Source organism: Rattus norvegicus, chromosome 18 (genome assembly GCF_021556685.1).
Source record: "Rattus norvegicus strain SHRSP/BbbUtx chromosome 18, alternate assembly SHRSP_T2T, whole genome shotgun sequence".
NCBI lineage: Eukaryota > Metazoa > Chordata > Mammalia > Rodentia > Muridae > Rattus > Rattus norvegicus.
Window position 1 is genome coordinate 52,931,656 of NC_141551.1, and position 19,174 is coordinate 52,950,829.

Consider the following 19,174-nt stretch of genomic DNA (forward strand, 5'->3'; position numbering starts at 1 on the left):
AAGCACTTATCTAACTAACATAGGGACTAACATAGTTTTCGCTTTTGGAGTTGCTAAAAGAGAGCCCCGGTCCTTTCAGATTCCACTCCTCTGAGTCTGTAAGCTGTAACTATCTGAAGACAAGGCCTCTTTGGCAGAGTAAGCCACAGCAATGCAGACTGCTTCTGACCCATTACTTTCTGACCACACCGAATGATGCATAGAGGAATGAGGGTGGGTCATAATGTTCCCCGCACCCTACTGCTGGCACAGCCAAGATGTCAGTCCAGTGTCAGTGGGCCGAATCACCAGAGAAACCACCAGCTTGACTTGTTAGATTTTATTTGTCCTGTTGTTTTGCGGTGTGTATTTGAGAGGTGCAAGGGGAAAGGGAGGGAGGGAGGGAAGAAGAAAGACAGGGTAAGGGTAAGAAAAGTTAATTGAAAAAGAAACAAGTTGAAACTCAGGGGGGAAAAACCTTCATGCGTTCTTGAGATTACACACTGATTCTAATGTTAGGCCCTAAAATGCAGCTCCCGATTCCTAGAGCCTTGGGGTCTGGGGGCATGCGTGCATGTCATTGTCTGATGCGCACAGAGAAGGCTGTCTTCTTAGGCAGATGCTCCACCTAGGTCTCCCGGGGCTGCTTAGTAATGGCGTTGTCTCCCGAGGGATGAAGTGGCAGAGCTGAAGGGCAGAGGGGTGGCCTTGCTCTCCTGTAGCCAGCACTTGGCAGTTGGGTGTGTTGTTGCAGATCGGACTTTTACTTCAACACAGAGAGTGGTGAGTGGCCAAAAGAAACCCAAAACAAACAAAGCCGAGGGATATTCCTCCTTAAGGATGATGCCGGAGAATTTCCAGAGAAGTAATGTTTTCCCCCTATAAACAAGAATTTCATCATAAAATATGGAAGAAAGTAATTTGAGGATTGTGCCATGCAGCTGGAGTCTAAATTTGACAACAGTTCCCCCACGGAATCCTATTTTATTCGTGTGGTCTCCAGTGGGTGGCTTGTTTGGGGGTGGGGGTGGGGCTGTTGAAGCCACAGTTGTCCTGGGTTGCCCAAAGGGATAAGATATCCAGCCACCTGCTAGCAAATTTACAGATACGGTGAAAATCTGATTTGCTTCTTTTTAAGTCATTCTTTTTCTCTCTGCCTCTCCCACAGATGCTGCTTTCTGTAAATCATTTTATTTTCTTTAGGGAAAGGAGTCTTAGTTCCCCAAATGCTTTGTGATGCCCTTCCCGAAAAGTCTTTCCATTGACTGAGTTGGCCTAAAGGTTATAAGCCATAATCAATACTAAAGCTGGTGGCTGCAAGGGTGCTAATTGATAACCCTTAACAGGAACAGTGCCAGCAATCAATAGAGAAGACACAGCATAGGTAGATTTACAGCTTTGATTTTGAAAGGGTTCGGGAATGCCCGGTGATGCTCTCCTGTGCACTCCCTTTGAATGTTAATGTTTTCTTGAAGACAGTTTCAGACTCACGGAGAGGATACTGCCTCTACTCACTGAAGCAGAATCCTCGGAAGAGTTGCTGAGGCAGAACTGAAATCATGGCTTGCCTCAAAGAAGCAGCTGTATTGGCTGCTAATGACGCCTCACACAGAAAGACGATGCTCCTTTAACTCGAGGTTTTAATGGGAAGTTTCTAAGCCTGAGAGACAACAGCTTTAGAGCTGGGGTGTGCCATCAGCTGCTGCTGCTACCTCTCTGTCTCCTGCTTGAACTCAGCCTGGCCGGGGAAGAATGGAAACCAGACAGGCTTTTAACTACCTGTAACTGTTTCACCAGGAGATGAAGCAAGCGGTTGCCCAGCCAGACCCAGGTACTCGATCATAACTGTGTCTTTGAGCTAATTAGATGCTTTTCTGTAACTTTGTAATTTGTGCATGAGCAACAATCACAGGTGCCTTTTGGGTCGAAATGCTGAATTTAAATTTGACTGTTAAAGTCTAATTAATCAGCTGCTAGGGAAAGTTAGTTCAAGAAGGTAAAATGTGACTAACGGTAGCCCCCTGATAAGAGCACATTTAAGTTTATCGTGGTTCTGATACTGCATTTTTAAAAAGTAGGAAAATAGGTCTTTCCCCCCCTCTTTCGTAAGCTGTAGTAAATTATTCTTGGAAACTGTTTGCCCATAACAGTTTCCCACTTCGTGCGACCTTCTAAAAAGGTAACAAGAATGTTTTGTTTTGTTTACAAGGGCTCACAACTCAGTAACTTCCTAGTCACTGTTGGTGACAGTGAGTGCTGAGCACTAGACAGCAGGAGCCTTTGGGGTGGGGTCCCCATGTACATCTTTTCTACCACAAAACACAGGAGGAATGAGGCAGAAACCCCAGAGGAACGGGAGGGCTCATTATTTGAAGTTTACAGTGCTACTTTACTAATTGTGCCTTCAGTTTGCCCAGTTAAGGTCTGAGTACCGCATGGCTCTTGGCTGGACTGCAGCCCTGCCTTGCAGTCTCTTTAAAACTCTCTCAGCAGGTGTTGGGGGGAAGATGATATTGAGAAAGAAGTACAGAGGAGACTGGGGCTCTGGTTAAAGAGCCATTTCCCCCAATGAACCAGAGGAAACAGCAGCAGTGACAGAGTCCACTTCCAAATGGCATATCTGCAGACTGACTCTGCAGGGATGAGCAGAAAAGAAACCTTCCACACAGCAGTGTGGGAAGACTGCAGAAACTGCCTGTTGACATTTGGAACTGACCAGCCTTGTGTTAAAATATTACCTGTGAGCTTTCTAGTGTCCTAGAGTATATTTTTCAAGAGTATAAAATAATAATTGCCCTCAGCTGTCTTGTGAATTTTCAAGCACTGGTGAGTGTTGTATTGGAACAGAAAAGCAATATTTAGAAAAATATATATGTTGCCATGTATTTATGTCAACCAAAAGTAAAGGTGGAACAGAAGGGTTGAAAACGTTGTGAAGCACTCCGACATCTCAGGGCATTTTACCTGGAGTTTGTTAGCTGATCGCTTGCCCTGTGAATTATTTGAATTTTTATGAAACATTTTGCATCACTGTATATATATTTACCCAACTGTGTGGAAACTGTTGACAGGGCTAATATGCAGAGTTTCTGACAGATTCCCAGAACTTTGCCTCTAGAGTGTCTTTTCTACAGGCACTACACGAGGACACTCTTAGCTGCATACGCTACGGCTTGAAAAGCAGTCGGCCTTACTGAGTTAATGAGGAAGCCCATATAGAGGGCTCACTCAGAGTTTTAGGGGGTGATGGACAGTTGAACCTGGGAGGTTCTTCTGCTTGGAGTGGAAGAGTATGTCAAAGCTATGTGGGAGAACCTTCAGCTCTGAGAGTCAGAATGTGGCTGAGGTTTTCTCTGGCATAAAGGTAGAGACTGAGTTTACTAAGCCTCAGTCTCAGGATATGTGTTACTTAAGTCTTTGAAAGTAATAGTCAATTCTAGGGCTATTGCAGAATACCGCAACACTTTAGGTAGGTTCATCTCTGCCAGACACTGCAAATTCAGTCCTGCCTACCTAGCCAGCTCCCTTCCTGTTTGTCTAAATAGCAGTCTCCCTACTCTGCCAGATAAATAGTAATGAAGTACACAGGATCTCTTCATAGGACAAAGTGTCCTGTCAATACGAACTGGACAAACCCATGAGTGTTCTTGTTTAACGGACGGACTGTGTTTACATCTAGTTTTAAAAACATGTCAACTTACGAAATTAGGTTTCTGACCTAGAAGCTTTAAAAACTAGGCATGGCAATTATGCGGTTTAGGAGTACCTAAAACACAGTGCTGCCTTACTCTGCCCAGCAGAGCATTAACAGCCAAGAGATGAGAGGAAGGATAGAGGCTACTCTTGAGGTAACTGATGTGCCATTGTGTGCTTTATTTACATAGCACAAACTAGAAATAAATCTCACTTTGCACAAAAGTGGTCAAGAGGGAAAGCATCTTTTCCTACTGCTTATTTATTGAACACCCAGAACGTGCCAGGCAGAGCTGCCAAGGACTACAGCTGTCATACCCACCACCACCACAGTGCGTTCCAGGAGGGAAGGCATTTGAGACATAACTGTGAGGGTCTGGAATTAGGGGTCTGTATGCATTCCTGCAGGTTGAGGTGGCAAATGCCCTCCGTTGAGTGTGTTACTGCCACTTTAAAAATGAGGTAAGAAATGCGTTGTGGCTCTAAGATATGCTTTGATTATAAGAAAGTATTTTTCCTTTTTGTGAAATTGCATAATGAGATGCAAATTAGATAAAATGTCCAAGGGCTCCCAGTCTGAGAAGAGTGCCTGTTGACATTAATAGTCTCCATGTAAGACATTAGGATTCAGTGTATTTTAGAGGACTGAAATTCTTCTTCAGGAAGCAGATTATGTAAGAGTGACCTTTTCATTAGAAGGGTAGTTGCCTATATCTGGCTGATTGTTTTATTATACTTTGGACCCCACCCATTGGCACCAAAAGCCAAGAAAAACTGAACAGCCATATAACTACTAGCTTTTTAAATTGTGTAAGATCTACGACTATTAACATGTCACAGTGACTTGAACTAGTCTGCGATTCTTTGAAACAAGATGTGTTTCTAATGCAGCGATCTCATAGTTCAGCTCGGCTGAATGGCTTGGGTTTTCATCCCTTCATTGACTTGGTTAACTGGAACCTTGCATTTCAAATTCAGTTTCCTGGGGGTCAGGCATTCAATCCGATCTATACACAAATAGGCAATGACCCTAAGTGAGCAATGCATTCCTCAGGAGTTGTTGCTTCCAAGGGAAGGAGGCACACACCATGGATACTTGTTCTCTGAGAGGAGCTGTGAGGGCTTAGCCTGTGAAGACCCCAAGAACAGAGATAAAAAAATACACAGGTGGAAGAGCAGTGTGCATCGTGAAGAGGACCTGGAGGTGGAGGTGTTGGGGGCATTTTAGGTGAGCAGGCAAAATCAGAATATTGTTCCCTGGTGTCCCTAGACTCTATCACTTGGGATTTTATTTTGACCAGTGTGTTGGCCATTTTACTAGAAGTCAAATGAGATTTGATACTTGTTGTTCTATTTTGAACAGGAAAATAAGTTAATAGCACAGAAGATTCCGTTGCTGTAGCATTACTGCTCTGTGGTTCTGGAAGCATCAGAACGTCACATCCCAGGGAGTCAATGGCCCGGCACTAGAGCCTCTAGGAGGAGGAATAGTTAGATTTAGGATGGACAGGATGCAGTGTATAAGAAGGACGGATGCACAAAAAGGACACTTTGCAATTATTAGGACGGCATGAGGAGAGGGACAGTGAGAATGGGCCCCATTCAGATAGGCTGCTTACAAAGTCTGCCAGAGTAATTCAGGATACTTTCCACTCTGTCATTTTCAGAGTCCATAGAGCTTGACTTGAGAAAAGGAGTATGTTATATAATTTTTAAAGGCATTTTTTGAATCGAGTCTTGTTGCTTCAGTATTAAAATTAGACTTTATTTCCCAAGCAAACACAATTGGACCTGGCAGAGAGAGGACACAGATGCTCTGCGTGATGGGGAAATCCCACCAGGGCCAGACGCTGCTGTGAGTAACCACGGTCCTTCTTTATACTTAAAATAACTGCCGTGTGCCATTAGTAAGACTTAGGATGATTGCGCCAAAACCTTATTTTCTCAGATGTCTTTGTTCATTAAAAAAAGATTTTATTATTGCTCTTCATAAAAGGGAGATTTCACTATTTAGTTAAAAGTACTAGTGAACTTTTTGTAAAAATAATTTTTACTGAAAAAGGGGCATTTTACTTTAAGATGGGCTTTTTGTAATTTAGGTTCTGAATATTTTATGCATTGCGGTAGTTAAGTGGTGAAGTTTACTTCTTCATTCTTTGTTTTTTTTTTTAATCTGGTTTTTTTCCTTCAATTTGAGCATGCTGTTGAACATTTTAAATTTGTAAATTACCAATTAGCTGATTGCAGGCTCCAAAATTAAGTAGCCTCTTTGAGAGATTTCAACCGCTTCTAAATGAATCCGTGAAGTACTTGGTCTTTGTCTCTGCATCCCCTGGTCCTTTTGTAACCGTCCCTTCTTCAGCCAGCATTTCTCCATTTGTTCATGGAACCCATGGCTGTTCCACTGCCCTTCCATGCACATCGGTCCCATGGGCATCCTTGCCACACCTTCTGCATTTTTTTCCTCCTTCATCCTGTCTTTTCCTGTTCCTAGTGGGGACAGGTCTCACGGAAAACTCACTGCTCATAGCGTTAGGGTGACACACTCCTTGCTGAAATATTAACTTAGTAAGAAAGTTTGGTTCTCTGACCAATGTATGTTATTTTAGGAAGACTTTGGGCATGGTGGTATGCTGGAAGAGGAGAACTTTACAATTTACAGGGCACTATATAAAGTTTTCAAAATTCTTTTGCTTGTATGTTCTTACTGAATTGGTATCGATCTGTCTGTCTGTCATCACCATCTATATTCAGGCTTCACAAAAAGGCTTTCTATGATTAACTGGATATTTTGCACTCACCTCTCCCTTCCTTCCTTCCTTCCTTCCTTCCTTCCTTCCTTCCTTCCTTCCTTCCTTCCTCTCTCTCCTTCCCTACCTACCTCCCTTCTTTCCTTTCCTTTGTTCCTTCTTCCTTCTTTCTTTTCCTTCCTTCTTTCCTTCCTTCCTTTTCCTTCCTTTTTTCCCCTTCCTTCTCTCTTTCCTCCCTTCTTCCTTTCCTTTGTGTGAATTTATTCTTTCCTTTCTTCTTTCTTCCTTTTCCTTCTTTCTTTACCCCCCTCCTTCCTGCTCCCCACCCTCTACCTTCTAAAGGTGGGTGCTAGGGATAGAACAGAGCCTAGCATAGACTAGGCCATCTGCCACTGAACCGCATCTGCAATTGCATTTTGCCATGTAACCGGCAAAGTGTTGTAAAACCATGAATTAAAACTGATTCTTAAGCCATTGTCATAATTAGGTTGTGGAGAAGTGAAACACCGGAGTCTCTTACGAGGAGACGGAAAGGGACGGGGGAGGGGTGGACAATCTGATGAGGGGTGAGGCAGTCTGATGAGGGGTGAGGCTAAATTCTAGGGATTCCCGTGGGGCTTCTTCATTGCTGCAGACACTGAATGAACAGTGCACCTGCCATTGGTTGAGCCTAAGAACTATGAAACGCTGACCCAGGGACCACTGATTGCCATTTGCCCTGATTGGAGAAGGTCAGCAAAAATGGATCCAGTGCCACGATAGCTCCCATTGCTCAGACACCAGCAGTAGGGAAAGGAAGTGGGCTGAAAGAAGGCTGTGTTGCACTTCTCAGCTGTCTTGTAGCATGGGGTTAATCTCCCGGGCTTATGGGTTCTCTCTATGGTCCCAGTTGATTGATTTGATTTCACAGATCCGATATCCTTAAGTCTGTAAATTTATATAATCAGTTATCTCTTCTTCTACATTTACTTTTGGGGGTTGTGGATTGTTTTCACTTAAAAAAAAATCTAGAAATGCATACTGAACTCTTCTGAGAACAGAACAGGCTCTTTTTCTTTTTGGGCCAGAGGAAAGCTAGATACAGACTGAGCTTCTGGGGAATAGGAAGGAGAGCAAGGGCCACACAGAGGAGTGGAACGGTGCCCATGGGACAGGAAAAGGCGAGTGAGAAAAGTGCCAGTGAAGGCTTGTGCTCACTCACCATCGGATGGCACACCCTCATCCTCACCCTTGGATAATTTTATATTTGGAGTGACTAAGTCCAATGGGGATATTTTCAGTGACTGCATTTGCCCTAATCTGTTATGAGAAGGAAGTTACAATGGAGGACCTAGCTACTCTCCTCCCCTCTTCTTGAGGCCTAGTAAGAATTAACACCCAAGGCTGGAGGATGCTTTAAAAGTAAGCAAATGCAAGGCAAACCCAATCCATCACTCTCTCCTATATTTCTAAAGGGCCTATTTGTTTTTAAAATACAGTTAACTTTTATCTCAACCTTGCTTCAAAAGGAGCATGAATCATAAATGAGACAAGTATTCCAGAATCCAGGAGACAAAAATTAAAGCGGTAGAAGTACCAAAGGATCCAATAGCCTCAAACTGGTGACTTCATACTCTCAGATGCTGGTAGTTATCCCCTTTGTTAAACTTTTCAATGGGGATTTTATTTTATATTTGTTGATGTGTCAAACTACATGTACTCTGTTATTCAGATGAACAACGGTGTACTAAAGGTGATATTCTGAAGTAAACTGAAGAAGGGTTGTGGTGATGGTTAGGTCATGATTTCTCCTTTTACTCACTTGCTTACTTCCATTGAGCATAAATTTTCTGGAGTCATGTTAATTTGTATAGCCAGCTACTCTGTTACGTCACAAGCAGTATGTCACATCACGGTCATGCCGTGTATGTGTATGTTTTTTCTTTACAAAATGTAAATTGACTTAGCACAGAGCCTGAAGATTGTAATGACCTTTGTATATTCTAGTATCTGCCTTTAAAAGCAAATAGCAATATCTAAATGTCTCAAATTTTAATGCTAAAATGTAAAATGTAACACTAAAAAGTAAAAACTGTCTCTGTCTCTCTGTCTGTCTCTCTCTGTCTCTGTCTCTATCTCTATCTCTCACTATCTCTCTGTCTCTCTCTCTGTCTCTCTGTCTCTCTCTATCTTTCTTTGTCTCTGTCTCTATCTCGGTCTCTGTCTCTCTCCCTCCCTCAATATAATGATGTCAAGGAAGCCATTATTGAGAAATCTGTTCTTTAAGCTGTAGATGATCAAATTCATCCCCCTGCCCCACTTAACTCTCTAGGTTTTTCCCTGGGTCAAACTTTGTTTTCGGAGAATAAAGGTAAAAAACAAACCCTCTCTTGATGGTTTAAGACTCTATGGTACCTTCCCCTCAGTTTGGCCAGTAGGAAGCAGTCTCTCCTTCAGTCCTGTCTGAAGTGAAGCAACACTTTCTTGTCTTTTCTACATCGCTTCATACTCTTCAGATGCTCTTCAGACATTCATCTTTATCCCAGTACCGAGAGATATGCAGGAAATTCTGAATGCATTTCCATAACTCACTGACTCCTCTAAGGTCCCTTTTAGCAGCAAAGGGGAAACCAGACTCCAGAGCCCAGAGTCCAAAGCTTCCCTGAGAGTTTCTATATTAAACATTCCCTTTTTGGTCTTAGTTTCCTCTCACTGGACTTGTAGAGGTCCCTGCTTTTATGACCTTTGGATGTCAAGTGTATCACAGTGCTGGCACACGGTTGTTGTTCGATCTTGTCAATAATATTATAGTGGTGAGAGAGTTACATTGTTGGAAGAGTAGGAGTAGTCCTGGGAAGAGAGGTTGCATATTAAGAGCACCCTTTGAAGCCACCTTTGTTTTATAACTTATCTTCTGAGTTGTACTTGAATTTCTTACCTAGCCTTTCTGCCTTTCTGGTCCCAGTTGATCATTCTGAGGACAATCTGGTTATTTTGTGTATATGTATATATATGGAGAGGAGGCAGAGAGAGAGAGAGAGAGAGAGAGAGAGAGAGAGAGAGAGAGAGAAGTCTCTCTAGTTTAAAGAGAAGTTGGCTCATAGACTACATCTGAGAAACATGCTGTGATTCTAGAAAACCAGGTCCCATTCTGATAGTTGCTTCCTCTTCTTTCCTTTCTTCCTGAAGATAACTCAGCCCCTCCAGGGAGCAACCATGATCTCTGCAAACTGATGATGGAAGAAAGGGGAGCCAGAAGATACTGTGCTCTGGATTCCCAGGACAATGGATGGAGGACAGCCTGTCCCTTCACCCCTGGTACCCCTTGGGAACGGATCAGATTATAGCATGTCTCTGGAACAGAAAACAACATTTGTTTTTGTGATTCTGTTGTTTATCTTTTTGGGCATCCTCATTGTCAGGTGCTTCCGGATTCTTCTAGACCCATATCGGAGCATGCCAACCTCAACCTGGGCTGACGGGCTTGAAGGTCTAGAGAAAGGGCAGTTTGACCATGCCCTTGCTTAGTGGGGGCATAGCAGGCTGCCCTCCCAAGGAGGCAAAGGGCTTAATGTTTGAGCAAAGCTTCCTCTTTGTTGAATGTTCTTAACAAATGTAATTTTTACCATAACTGGCCCAAGGACAACGACCCATTATTTTGTAAACATGCTATTGTGTTAAAAGTGTCTTGAGGACAATGGAAAGTTTATATCTCTAGACCCCAAGGAGGAAGGTGCAAACATTTGTCTTTACTCAATGAATGAATATTGTTGAAGATATTGTAAAACCAAGCACACCAACCCTTGTGTAGATTTCACTGTCAAATGAAGCTCTGTCTGCTCAGAACAGATAATAAACCAGTGTAGAGACAATGTTAAGGGGCTACATATTTCTTGCAAAGCAGGGAACACTAAGAAGCAGTGGTAGGGTTAGAAAAATAGTTATTTACTTAGTAACTCTGGATGAGAATGCTATCATTTTTAATTTTTAAATAATGTTAAACTCAAAGTGCACAGAGTTTTGAAACTACCAGTCCTAATCCAATCTCTGTATGCCTATAGCTAACACATTTAAATGCATTGATGTATAATTTTAATCTATTGTACTTCCGTTCCTGTTGGAACTAATGGGTTACAAGCACAACTTCAAGGTTATATTTTGAAAGAAAGATGATTGCTTAGCAAGAAGACTATGGCTGGAAGAGGATTATGCATTTTTATGTGCATATAGTTACCAAATAAAAAATTTCAAGATGCAGTAATATGTCCTCTTATTTTATTGAGATAAAGTGATGGTGGTGGTATGTACTACTGAATGGGTAACATTTCCCCAAAAGACAAGAGAGAGCAGGGGAGGTCATCATGTTCCCTCCCCTTTCACAAAAGGTGCCTATGGACTGTCCAGCACAGATGTAGTCTGTTTTAAAGGGGGATGTAGGAAAAAGGAAAGGGAGCAGGGAAAAGGCAGGGGTACGAGGGAGGGAGATGGATACTCTCAATATGCAAGCATGAAGATGTCAAGGCTGGAGAGATAGTTAAGTGGCAGAAGTCCGCAACCCGTGGTTGAAATGCTACCTCAGAATCATCTGCAGAGCTTAATATATATTCTGATTTTTATTATAAGTGCCCCACAAGACCATGATAAAAATCTGTTAAACAAAGTAGTAACAGTCACAGGCACATGGTAAGTTTGAGGCCAGCCTGGACTATGTAATACCCTCTCTTAAATAAACAAATAAAGCATCCAGAATCCCACCTGAGACTCTCCCAGCTCCTCACTTTCTCCTCAGGATACACCATGGTCTTCTATCCTCATCCTCAGGCTTGGTTCTATAGAGTTAAGGAGCAACCATCTAGGAGATAAAACGTGAGTAATGACGGATGTAACCTGAAGAGACAGTTGCTCCTGTGTGGTAATTCACATCTGAGCTCGTGGTACAAAGCCTTATGCAGTATGGTATTGTCGTGACAGAATCTAGAATGTGACATTTGAGGGGGAGCAGGTTGTGGGGTAAGGAGCCGATGGTGTGAGTGGGAATCTTTGGGTTAGGATAGCTTGGCTGGAGAAGACAGTGGAGAGAGGTTGCTGTCCTCACGGTGGACAGAGGTGAGGCTGGGCTCCCTATGATAGTAGGAGTCACTATAGACTCATGAGAAAGAAATGACACTAAGAACCTTGTCAGTAGTTCCAGCTTCTGCCCCCTTCCTCGGGGCAACCTCAACTTCAGTTTCTATAAGGGAAAACTAGAGAAATATCCATCCATTTGCATTGATGTCTCTGAGCCCAGCCACCGAAGGTAAACTCACTGGGGCTTCCCAGGCCTGCTCTTCCAGCCCCTTTCTTTTCTACACTATATTTTCCCAGATGATAACTTCTTATTCTCCTCCCTTCACTGTGTCCCTCCCCACCCCCATCCTCTGTCCAGAGCAAGAATACCATAACAAGTGATAAAAAGCTTTGGGCTCCTCAGAGTAAATCGATCCCCTCTGAGACACGCTCACTCATAATTACTCTTGGCTCCTTGGGGTGAGAAGCACATTTTCAAAATGTCAGGTAAGCCCTCCCTCTCCTGCCTTTCTCGTTGCAGGAGTTGCAGAGTAGCACCGCCTATCTAACAAGATATTTATAATGAGTTCAGTTGACCTTTATCATGTAGATCTGCATCTCCGGATGGGAAAAAAATCTTTCCCAAGGTCACTCACTCTAGAACTGCTTTTTGATTCAGAAAAACATGGTGATGTCATTTGTAGTCTGAGCTCTAAATTACAAGTCCGTGGTTTATGTCCTTCAAGACACCCTAAGTTTTTACATCAACATCTCTTCCTGCAAGAATCCTCTTAAAGTATAAATAGGCACAAAACATGTTTAACTTGAGGTATGGACGAGATGAACTCAACTCCTGCTGTTGGATTCATAAGCAGGAGCAATTCTATTTTCGAGGGTTAAAGTGGACATAAGATATGCAATTTCAGGAGGCAGAAACCAGATCCTATAGATACTTATACTTCTGTAGAAAAAACCTATTCAAGTTCCCTTTTTATTGTCCTCACTGCAGAGTGTGATATGCAAATGTTTTCAGGCTATAAGGTACATTGATGCATTTGCTATGTTGAAAAAAAAATTTACCAACAAGAAATTAAAACCCAAGCCTTGTAGTTTCAAGATGCCAATGTTCGGAATTGGCTTGTGAAACATAGAGAAACCTGAATGCTTTTGAGAAGAATTTTAAGCCCCAAAGCACTGGGTAAAGAGAAGCACTGAGGTGGATGGATGTCCTGTTTATTGATTTATAATGAGGTTTCCAGAAATGGTGCTCAAAGTACTGGGCACACACAATCCAAGGTCAAACTGGCCTGTACCTGAAGGGATTATTTGCCTGAAAAAAAAATCCCTGAAGCTTTGTCCAAACATCTTGTTTCTGAGAAAGGAGAAATGCAATTTCCAGGCAAATGTTCACTCTGTAGACAGGAGACCTTCCTCTCCTACAGTTGGCTTTGCCTGGAAGAGTCAGGACCCAACCAGTCTGGGGTCCTTTTCAAGGAGCCTTTTATTGTTGTTTGCACGTTTACATTAGCATTAGAGTACTCTGCTGGCTTTATTGTAGTGGAGAAATGTGTTCCAGCTTCCTGATTCAATGCTACATCCTAAAGGCTCACAAAGTCGTCTAAGATTCTGTTTTATAATATCCAGACTGATAGTCCTGCGAATGCACTGCTTAGAGAAAGAGGACTTTCATTTAAAGCATTTTCTAGGGAGATACCTCTTCTCTCCCAAGTCCTTTCATTGGCCCCAGGATGCCCAGCTTATTCCCGCTTTGAAGGAAGCAAAACTTCATGGGTTCTTGGCGGATTCCAGAACCACAGAGAAAGACAGTTGTTGCCCATGCTGGGTGTCCCATTTCACACATAATGAGTCAGAGGAAAGGGTCCTATGGCAGGACATAGGCTTATAAAACACATAGGGTATAAAATGCTTCCTTACCTCTGGGTTCTTTTCCTTCCCTTTTGCTCATACATCTGATTCTGTCAATCTTCGCTACTTAGTATCACATCATTTTGTCTGTGTGTCATCCAGGATAAGCAGAACAAAGGGACCAGCTAATAAATCCGTGCCTGGAAATATCCATTTGCTGACTGACCCAGAGGTTACAATTTTAGTCTCTTTCTGCAGCACGGAAACACTTGTTTTGGAAAAAGAAGTCCCTTTGCTGATGTATTATTTTTAAATATCCTGAATTTTTGGCTTATATGTCAGAATTGTTTCCGGTTAAATTGCAAGAGATCCTTTAGCAGAGATCTGTTCTCGAAACACAGACGCATCAATCTAGGGAAAGGCTTCAAGCCTCCTTTAATCCAACCAGGCTTCTGAGCTGTTTTTCTTAGCTGAAGGGGCATGGCAGACAAGGAAGCCTCCAACAGTGTTCACAGAGACTGGATACTGCCCTGTCCTTGGGTCATCAAAGGAAAGCCTGTGTGCTCTGGGGACCCAGAGACTCTGAAGACTTACCCTCTGAGAAGTAGCTGGCGTTTGAAAGCAGAATTTATCCTTTTCTGTTCTGCCTTTCTTCTTGGCTACAGTTCTCCCTCCCCTGCCATCTCAGCTGAAGTTTGCTCTCAGCAGTTGAGCGGCTAGGAATCAACGATGGTCTGAAAATATTAGATGGAAAATTCCAGGAATAAACTGAGAGATAACATTCCCATCATTTTTAAAAAGTCACACGTTGCCATTATAGTTATTCTGTCATTGTTGAGCCTTTAATGGGAGCCTTATCATAAGGATAGAAGCAGAGGAAACACTTGAGTATCTGGGGGATTCAGGACTATCTGGGGTCTTCAACATGGAGGGTACCACTGCACTCTGCTAATTCGAGTGTGGGAAGAGGCCTGTGGAAGTATTCCGTTTCTCTGTTACATGCATCGTTCGCCAGTGACAAAGGGCAGGCAGGCTTCATCCTGACCTCACTTAACTTCACAAGGCATCCATTACATTCTCTCGTGCTCTGCTCCATAGAAAGCACATCCTTATCAGCCGGCAAGTCCTGTCCTGCACTTTTCATCACTAGATCTTGTTTTGCATCTGGAATGACAGCGATTGTTTTGCATCTGGAATGACAGCGATTCCTACTAGGCTTCCACGTGACTGCTCTGAGGATGTAGTTACTACTGAAAGCCATTCTCCACGGGCCTCTCGTTTCTGAGTGATTTCCAGCAAAGGGCAAGGTGCTTCTCTTTGTGAAGAGGTCTGTGTTGAGATGCTATCTGCTCCTCCTAGGAAAACAACTGAACAGTTTTGCTTGTAGCCCATTACAGAAGACTGGCATTTCCCAACTTCAAGATTCCTCTCCCATTAAGCAACCCACTGTGTGTACATGCTTAGCTACAACCAACCTGGAGTTGTCCCATGGAAGTTGGCAAGAGACAGGAAGATAGCGCTCTAGCATGTCCTCTGTGTCTGACCTAGGAGTTACAGCATGTCAGCATCTATGAACAGGTCAGACTGACTGAGGAGCGTGCAGTCGCTGAGAGTTCCAGTTTCTCAGAACAAACACATCTAGTTTCTTCAATCGTGTTTTGTATTGTCAAATGCTTCGGGGAGCCATCTCTTCTTTTTATCAAATTTTGTATACTCATCAGATTCACGGTGACTCCAGTATCTAGAAAGGAAAAGAAAAGTCCATGTATAATTAACTAGAAGGAGTAGAACCAAAGCAGACAGTTTTTTTTATCTTATTTTATATTTCTGATTGGAGAAGTGATGCTTCATCAGGCACCTTTCAAACAACCTTCTAAAAAACCACAAAGTCAAGATATTACAGAAAAGGACAATTTATTCAAAAATGATTATTAACCTGGTATCCATTCCCCTTGCAGTTTTGTTTGGATCTTTTGAGTTTGAAGTCTTTATGTAGTTGTCACTGGTAAGTTGAATTAAGTCTGCTTCTCATAAAGTGAAAATCCTCTTATCAAATTAACTTGCTCTTTGACAATTGTTCTACTCTAACCCACTCAGAATGTGCCCATCCACCATTATATTCCTTCCATTGCTGCATTTCTGTTTTTGTTGTTCTGAAAACCACGTGTGTGGTTGGCCAAGATAAAAGGATCCTTTGGGCAGTCACATATTGACTGAGTTACTTAGGATTCCCATAAACCCTTGACCATTTTCTAACTCTCTAAAGTAGAGACTTGCCACTCCCATCTCACCCTATTCAGCACCCCATCCTAATCAATACCAGACCCTATGCAATACCTTCACACCATTTCTGTGTAGAGACCCATATCCCAGTCCAAGAAATAAACATTCTTCTTCCTAAATGTATAGCCCCCTTGCTCCATCATCTGGAACTCCTCATAACCTGACTTAGCCTGGTATATTTGTTAGTTGTGCCCTTACCTGTGAATCTTCTCCAGGTTTGAAGATGCCATGGTTCTCCAGGTTTCAGCATGCCATGCATATACTTACTGATATTAGTGATTAAATCCTGAAGGAAGGAAAGATAGGGAAAGAAAGGAGAGAGAGAAAGAGAGACAGACAGAGACAGAGGGGGGAATGAGAGGGAGAAGGGGAAGAGAAAGGAGAGGAGGCAGGGAGGGAGAGAGAGAGAGAGAGACAGAGAGAGAGACAGAGAGAGACAGAGAGAGACAGAGAGAGACAGAGAGACAGAGTGGGAGTGGGAGTGAGAAGGGGAGGAGAAGGGGGAGGGAAGGAGGGAGAGAGAGAGACAGAGATAGAGGGGAAGTGGGAGGGAGAAGGGGAGGAGAAGGGGGAAGGAGGGAGAGAGAGTCAGAGACAGAGACAGAGGGGGAGTGGGAGTGGGAGGGAGAAGGGGAGGAGAAGGGGGAAGGAGGGAGAGAGAGACAGAGACAGAGACAGAGGGGGCATGGGAGGAGAAGGGGGGAGGAAGGGAGAGAGAGAGAGAGAGAGAGAGAGAGAGAGAGAGAGAGAGAGTGACTGACTTCCTCAGTAGGAAACTTGAAGAAGATGCTCACAGAGGGAGCCCCAAGGAGCACAAAGACCTACCTAGAGCTTGCAGCAAGCACCAGAAGGCAAGAAAACCCAAAGCAACATTTGTCTACCTTTCAGAGCTCAGATAAAATATCATGGATTCAAACTGGACAGTGGGAGACAGCACTGGTAGCAACTAGGGGCTCTGCCCACATCGGCTTGGCCTCACTTCTCCTACCTGGTTCTCACTCCATGACTCTGGTTACACATGGATAAAATCTGACGACGAAGGCTGTCAGTTGCATGTGCATCTGAGATATGTGCTTGAGATATGGCTGAGGCAGCGACTGAGGACAAGTATGGGACTGCAGCAACCTGGATAATTCGTTCTACGTGGAACGCGGTAGGAGGCTCCTGAAGCAGCTGGGTATGTAGTAAGCTCAGTGGTTAGGCACCAGCTTAGAATGTTCAAGGCCCTGAACTCAATTTTTCTCAGGTTCACTTCCATAAGTTGTAAATTGAAAATTTTGGGCTAATTTCCAAATCCCCTTTACTTTCCAACAAAATATTCCTTAGTTAGGACTTTAGGGGTCATTTACAGACTACAGTGCAAAGGAGGTTTAAAGAATTACGCATATGCCCTCATCAAACCCTGTGTGAACTAGTGTAAGGATTTGAATTCATGACACTGCAAATACTTTCCAAGCTGTAGAACAGCTCCAGAGATCAGACCAGCAGAGACCACCACAGAAATAAGGAAAACTCAAGAAATAAAAGCTAACATAGAATTGAATCAACGTTCTGTGAGAGCTGTTGTCGTCATTGTTGGTCTTTAGAAAGTACAGGAGGAGAAGACTTTCAGGGACTAAAAAGCAGCTTTTGACAAGGACTGAGGGTTCATCGGCATGCTCGCCTGGCTGGCCTGTTTCCCACAAGTGCTTGGCTTGCTTGCATTTAGCTTCTAATCTTCACCATTTTTGTGACCTTGGGAAATCAATGAACATTTTTATTTCTAATTTCTTCCCTCATGAAATGAACATAACGGCGAGTAAGCAGATGTTGCCTCAGTGAGTAAGAGCCTCTGTTCTTCAACCTGGAGACCCTGAGTTAGGATCCCCACACTCATGTAAAAAAACACAAAAGCTTGCCTAGCAAGCGCAAGGCCCTGGTTTCGGTCCCCAGCTCTGGGGAAAAAAAAAAGAAAAAAAACACAAAAAACCTCCAAAACAAAGCAAACCCCCAAACAACAACAACAATAAAACCCAAACAAACAAATAAAAACAGCCAAACCAAAAATAACAAGGCTTGGCCTCATATTCCTTCAGCCTGTGCGGTCAGGATAGGAAGATCACTGGGGCTTGCTGGATGTCAGACAAGAACCAGCCTCAGCTTGAGCCCTGTCTTGAGGGAAGACGACAAAGGACTATAGAGCAGAACACCCAGCATCCTCTTCAGGCCTCTTCATATGTACACCGGTATATGAACTGCACAGGCTTGTGTGTGTACATCACACACACACACACACACACACACACACACACACACACACACACACACTAAACTGAACCTAATATCATTAGCACCTCCCCCTACAGTGATTTCTAAGGATTAAATGGGACAAAGTTAGCCCCTAACAAGCTTTCAGTAAATGCTGGCTCAGAAAATGCTATGATGGGAAAGGTGCCTCTCAACATAGGTACAACAGGGGAACACTGCTATTTAAATATGCTCTCAAATCCTGATACTCCCTTTAACAAATTAGACTCCTGCATGTAAATGCTACAAGATAGCACTTTTGTGATTACTTCATTTTAGTTTTCCAAGTTCAGAAAGTAACTAGGAGAAAGTGAAGATTATTCTTTAAGCTCTACGCCTAAAATAAAATCTTCATCTTTGGAGCTCACACAAACCTCTAGGCATTGAAAGACAAGGCTTCTCTTTTTCATCCCCCCAAAGCCGTCTTTCATCAGACTGCCTTTTCTCTTTACAGGGGCCAACTTTGAAAGCAATTAGAAACAGATAGGATTCACCGAGGCTCCTTGCTTCTTTGCTGGTGACCTTGGTAATGTCAATTAAATCCCTCCATTTCTCCCACAAAACGTTAATAATAAATGGGACGTTTTAGCCCATGAATCAATGACCTTTCGAGTGCTTAAAGCCCTTCAAAAGTATTAATTGCCAAAATATGAATACCTGAAAGTACTAAACTTCTGTTTGTTGTTTCCAAAGAGTCAAACAAATTGCGCCTTTTATTGTTAAAAGGTGACAGGCTGCACAAGCCACAGATGCTGCCTCCGTGGTCCCCACCTTCCACAGCAACCCTGCGGGCCGTGTGGCGACCGTTCCTTAGCAGCGCAGTGTCTGCTCTTTACAGTCTCTAACTCTTGGATAAGTAGAGGCGCTTGCTGCTATTTTTAGTTAAAATCTGTTTTAAACGGGGAAAACATTCATCTTGAGATTACCCTCCTCAAAGAGTTCCAAGGCTGAGCCTTCGTGGAGGTCACGCTGCTCTTCTGAGGGATCTGTAACTGGAGTCTCAGAGAATTCTTAGCCAGTGAGGCCAGGACTGGAGCCATGTGTTTATATAAACCCCTCACCACGGGGCAAGCTATGAGAATGGCATGTCCTCTAACTCTTGCAAAGGAATCTTTGGCAACGAATCCCGTTGACTCTTTGGATTAGGTAGCCCTGCGTGGTAGGCTTGGTACACTGGACAGATTTCCACGGTGTCAAATTATTGCCCAACAGCTTTAGTGGTAAGGGTTTTGGTGTAGGAGGCATCTCTGGAGAGGCAGCATCCAGTAAGATGTCACTTGAGTTTTAACAGG

At 43.2% G+C, this 19,174-nt stretch overlaps 1 protein-coding gene and 1 long non-coding RNA gene across 3 annotated transcripts; one reads left to right on the forward strand and one right to left on the reverse strand.

Moving 5' to 3' along the window:
* Positions 1 to 276: 276 nt before the first annotated feature.
* Ctxn3 (cortexin 3) lies at positions 277 to 10,658 on the forward strand. Of its 2 annotated transcripts, XM_087591987.1 has the most exons (4): positions 277 to 341; positions 1,777 to 1,810; positions 5,449 to 5,527; positions 9,591 to 10,658. In XM_087591987.1, exon 4 carries the CDS (start codon positions 9,687 to 9,689, stop codon positions 9,927 to 9,929), a length of 243 nt encoding a protein of 80 aa, XP_087448113.1. In that variant the 5' UTR covers positions 277 to 341; positions 1,777 to 1,810; positions 5,449 to 5,527; positions 9,591 to 9,686; the 3' UTR covers positions 9,930 to 10,658.
* Positions 10,659 to 12,664: 2,006 nt separating this feature from the next.
* On the reverse strand, positions 12,665 to 18,588 carry LOC100910189 (uncharacterized). The gene is given in 3 exon segments (NR_131081.1): positions 12,665 to 15,054; positions 15,795 to 15,882; positions 18,540 to 18,588. It is a non-coding gene; the product is annotated as an uncharacterized LOC100910189 (long non-coding RNA).
* Between the last annotated feature and the right edge of the window lie 586 nt (positions 18,589 to 19,174).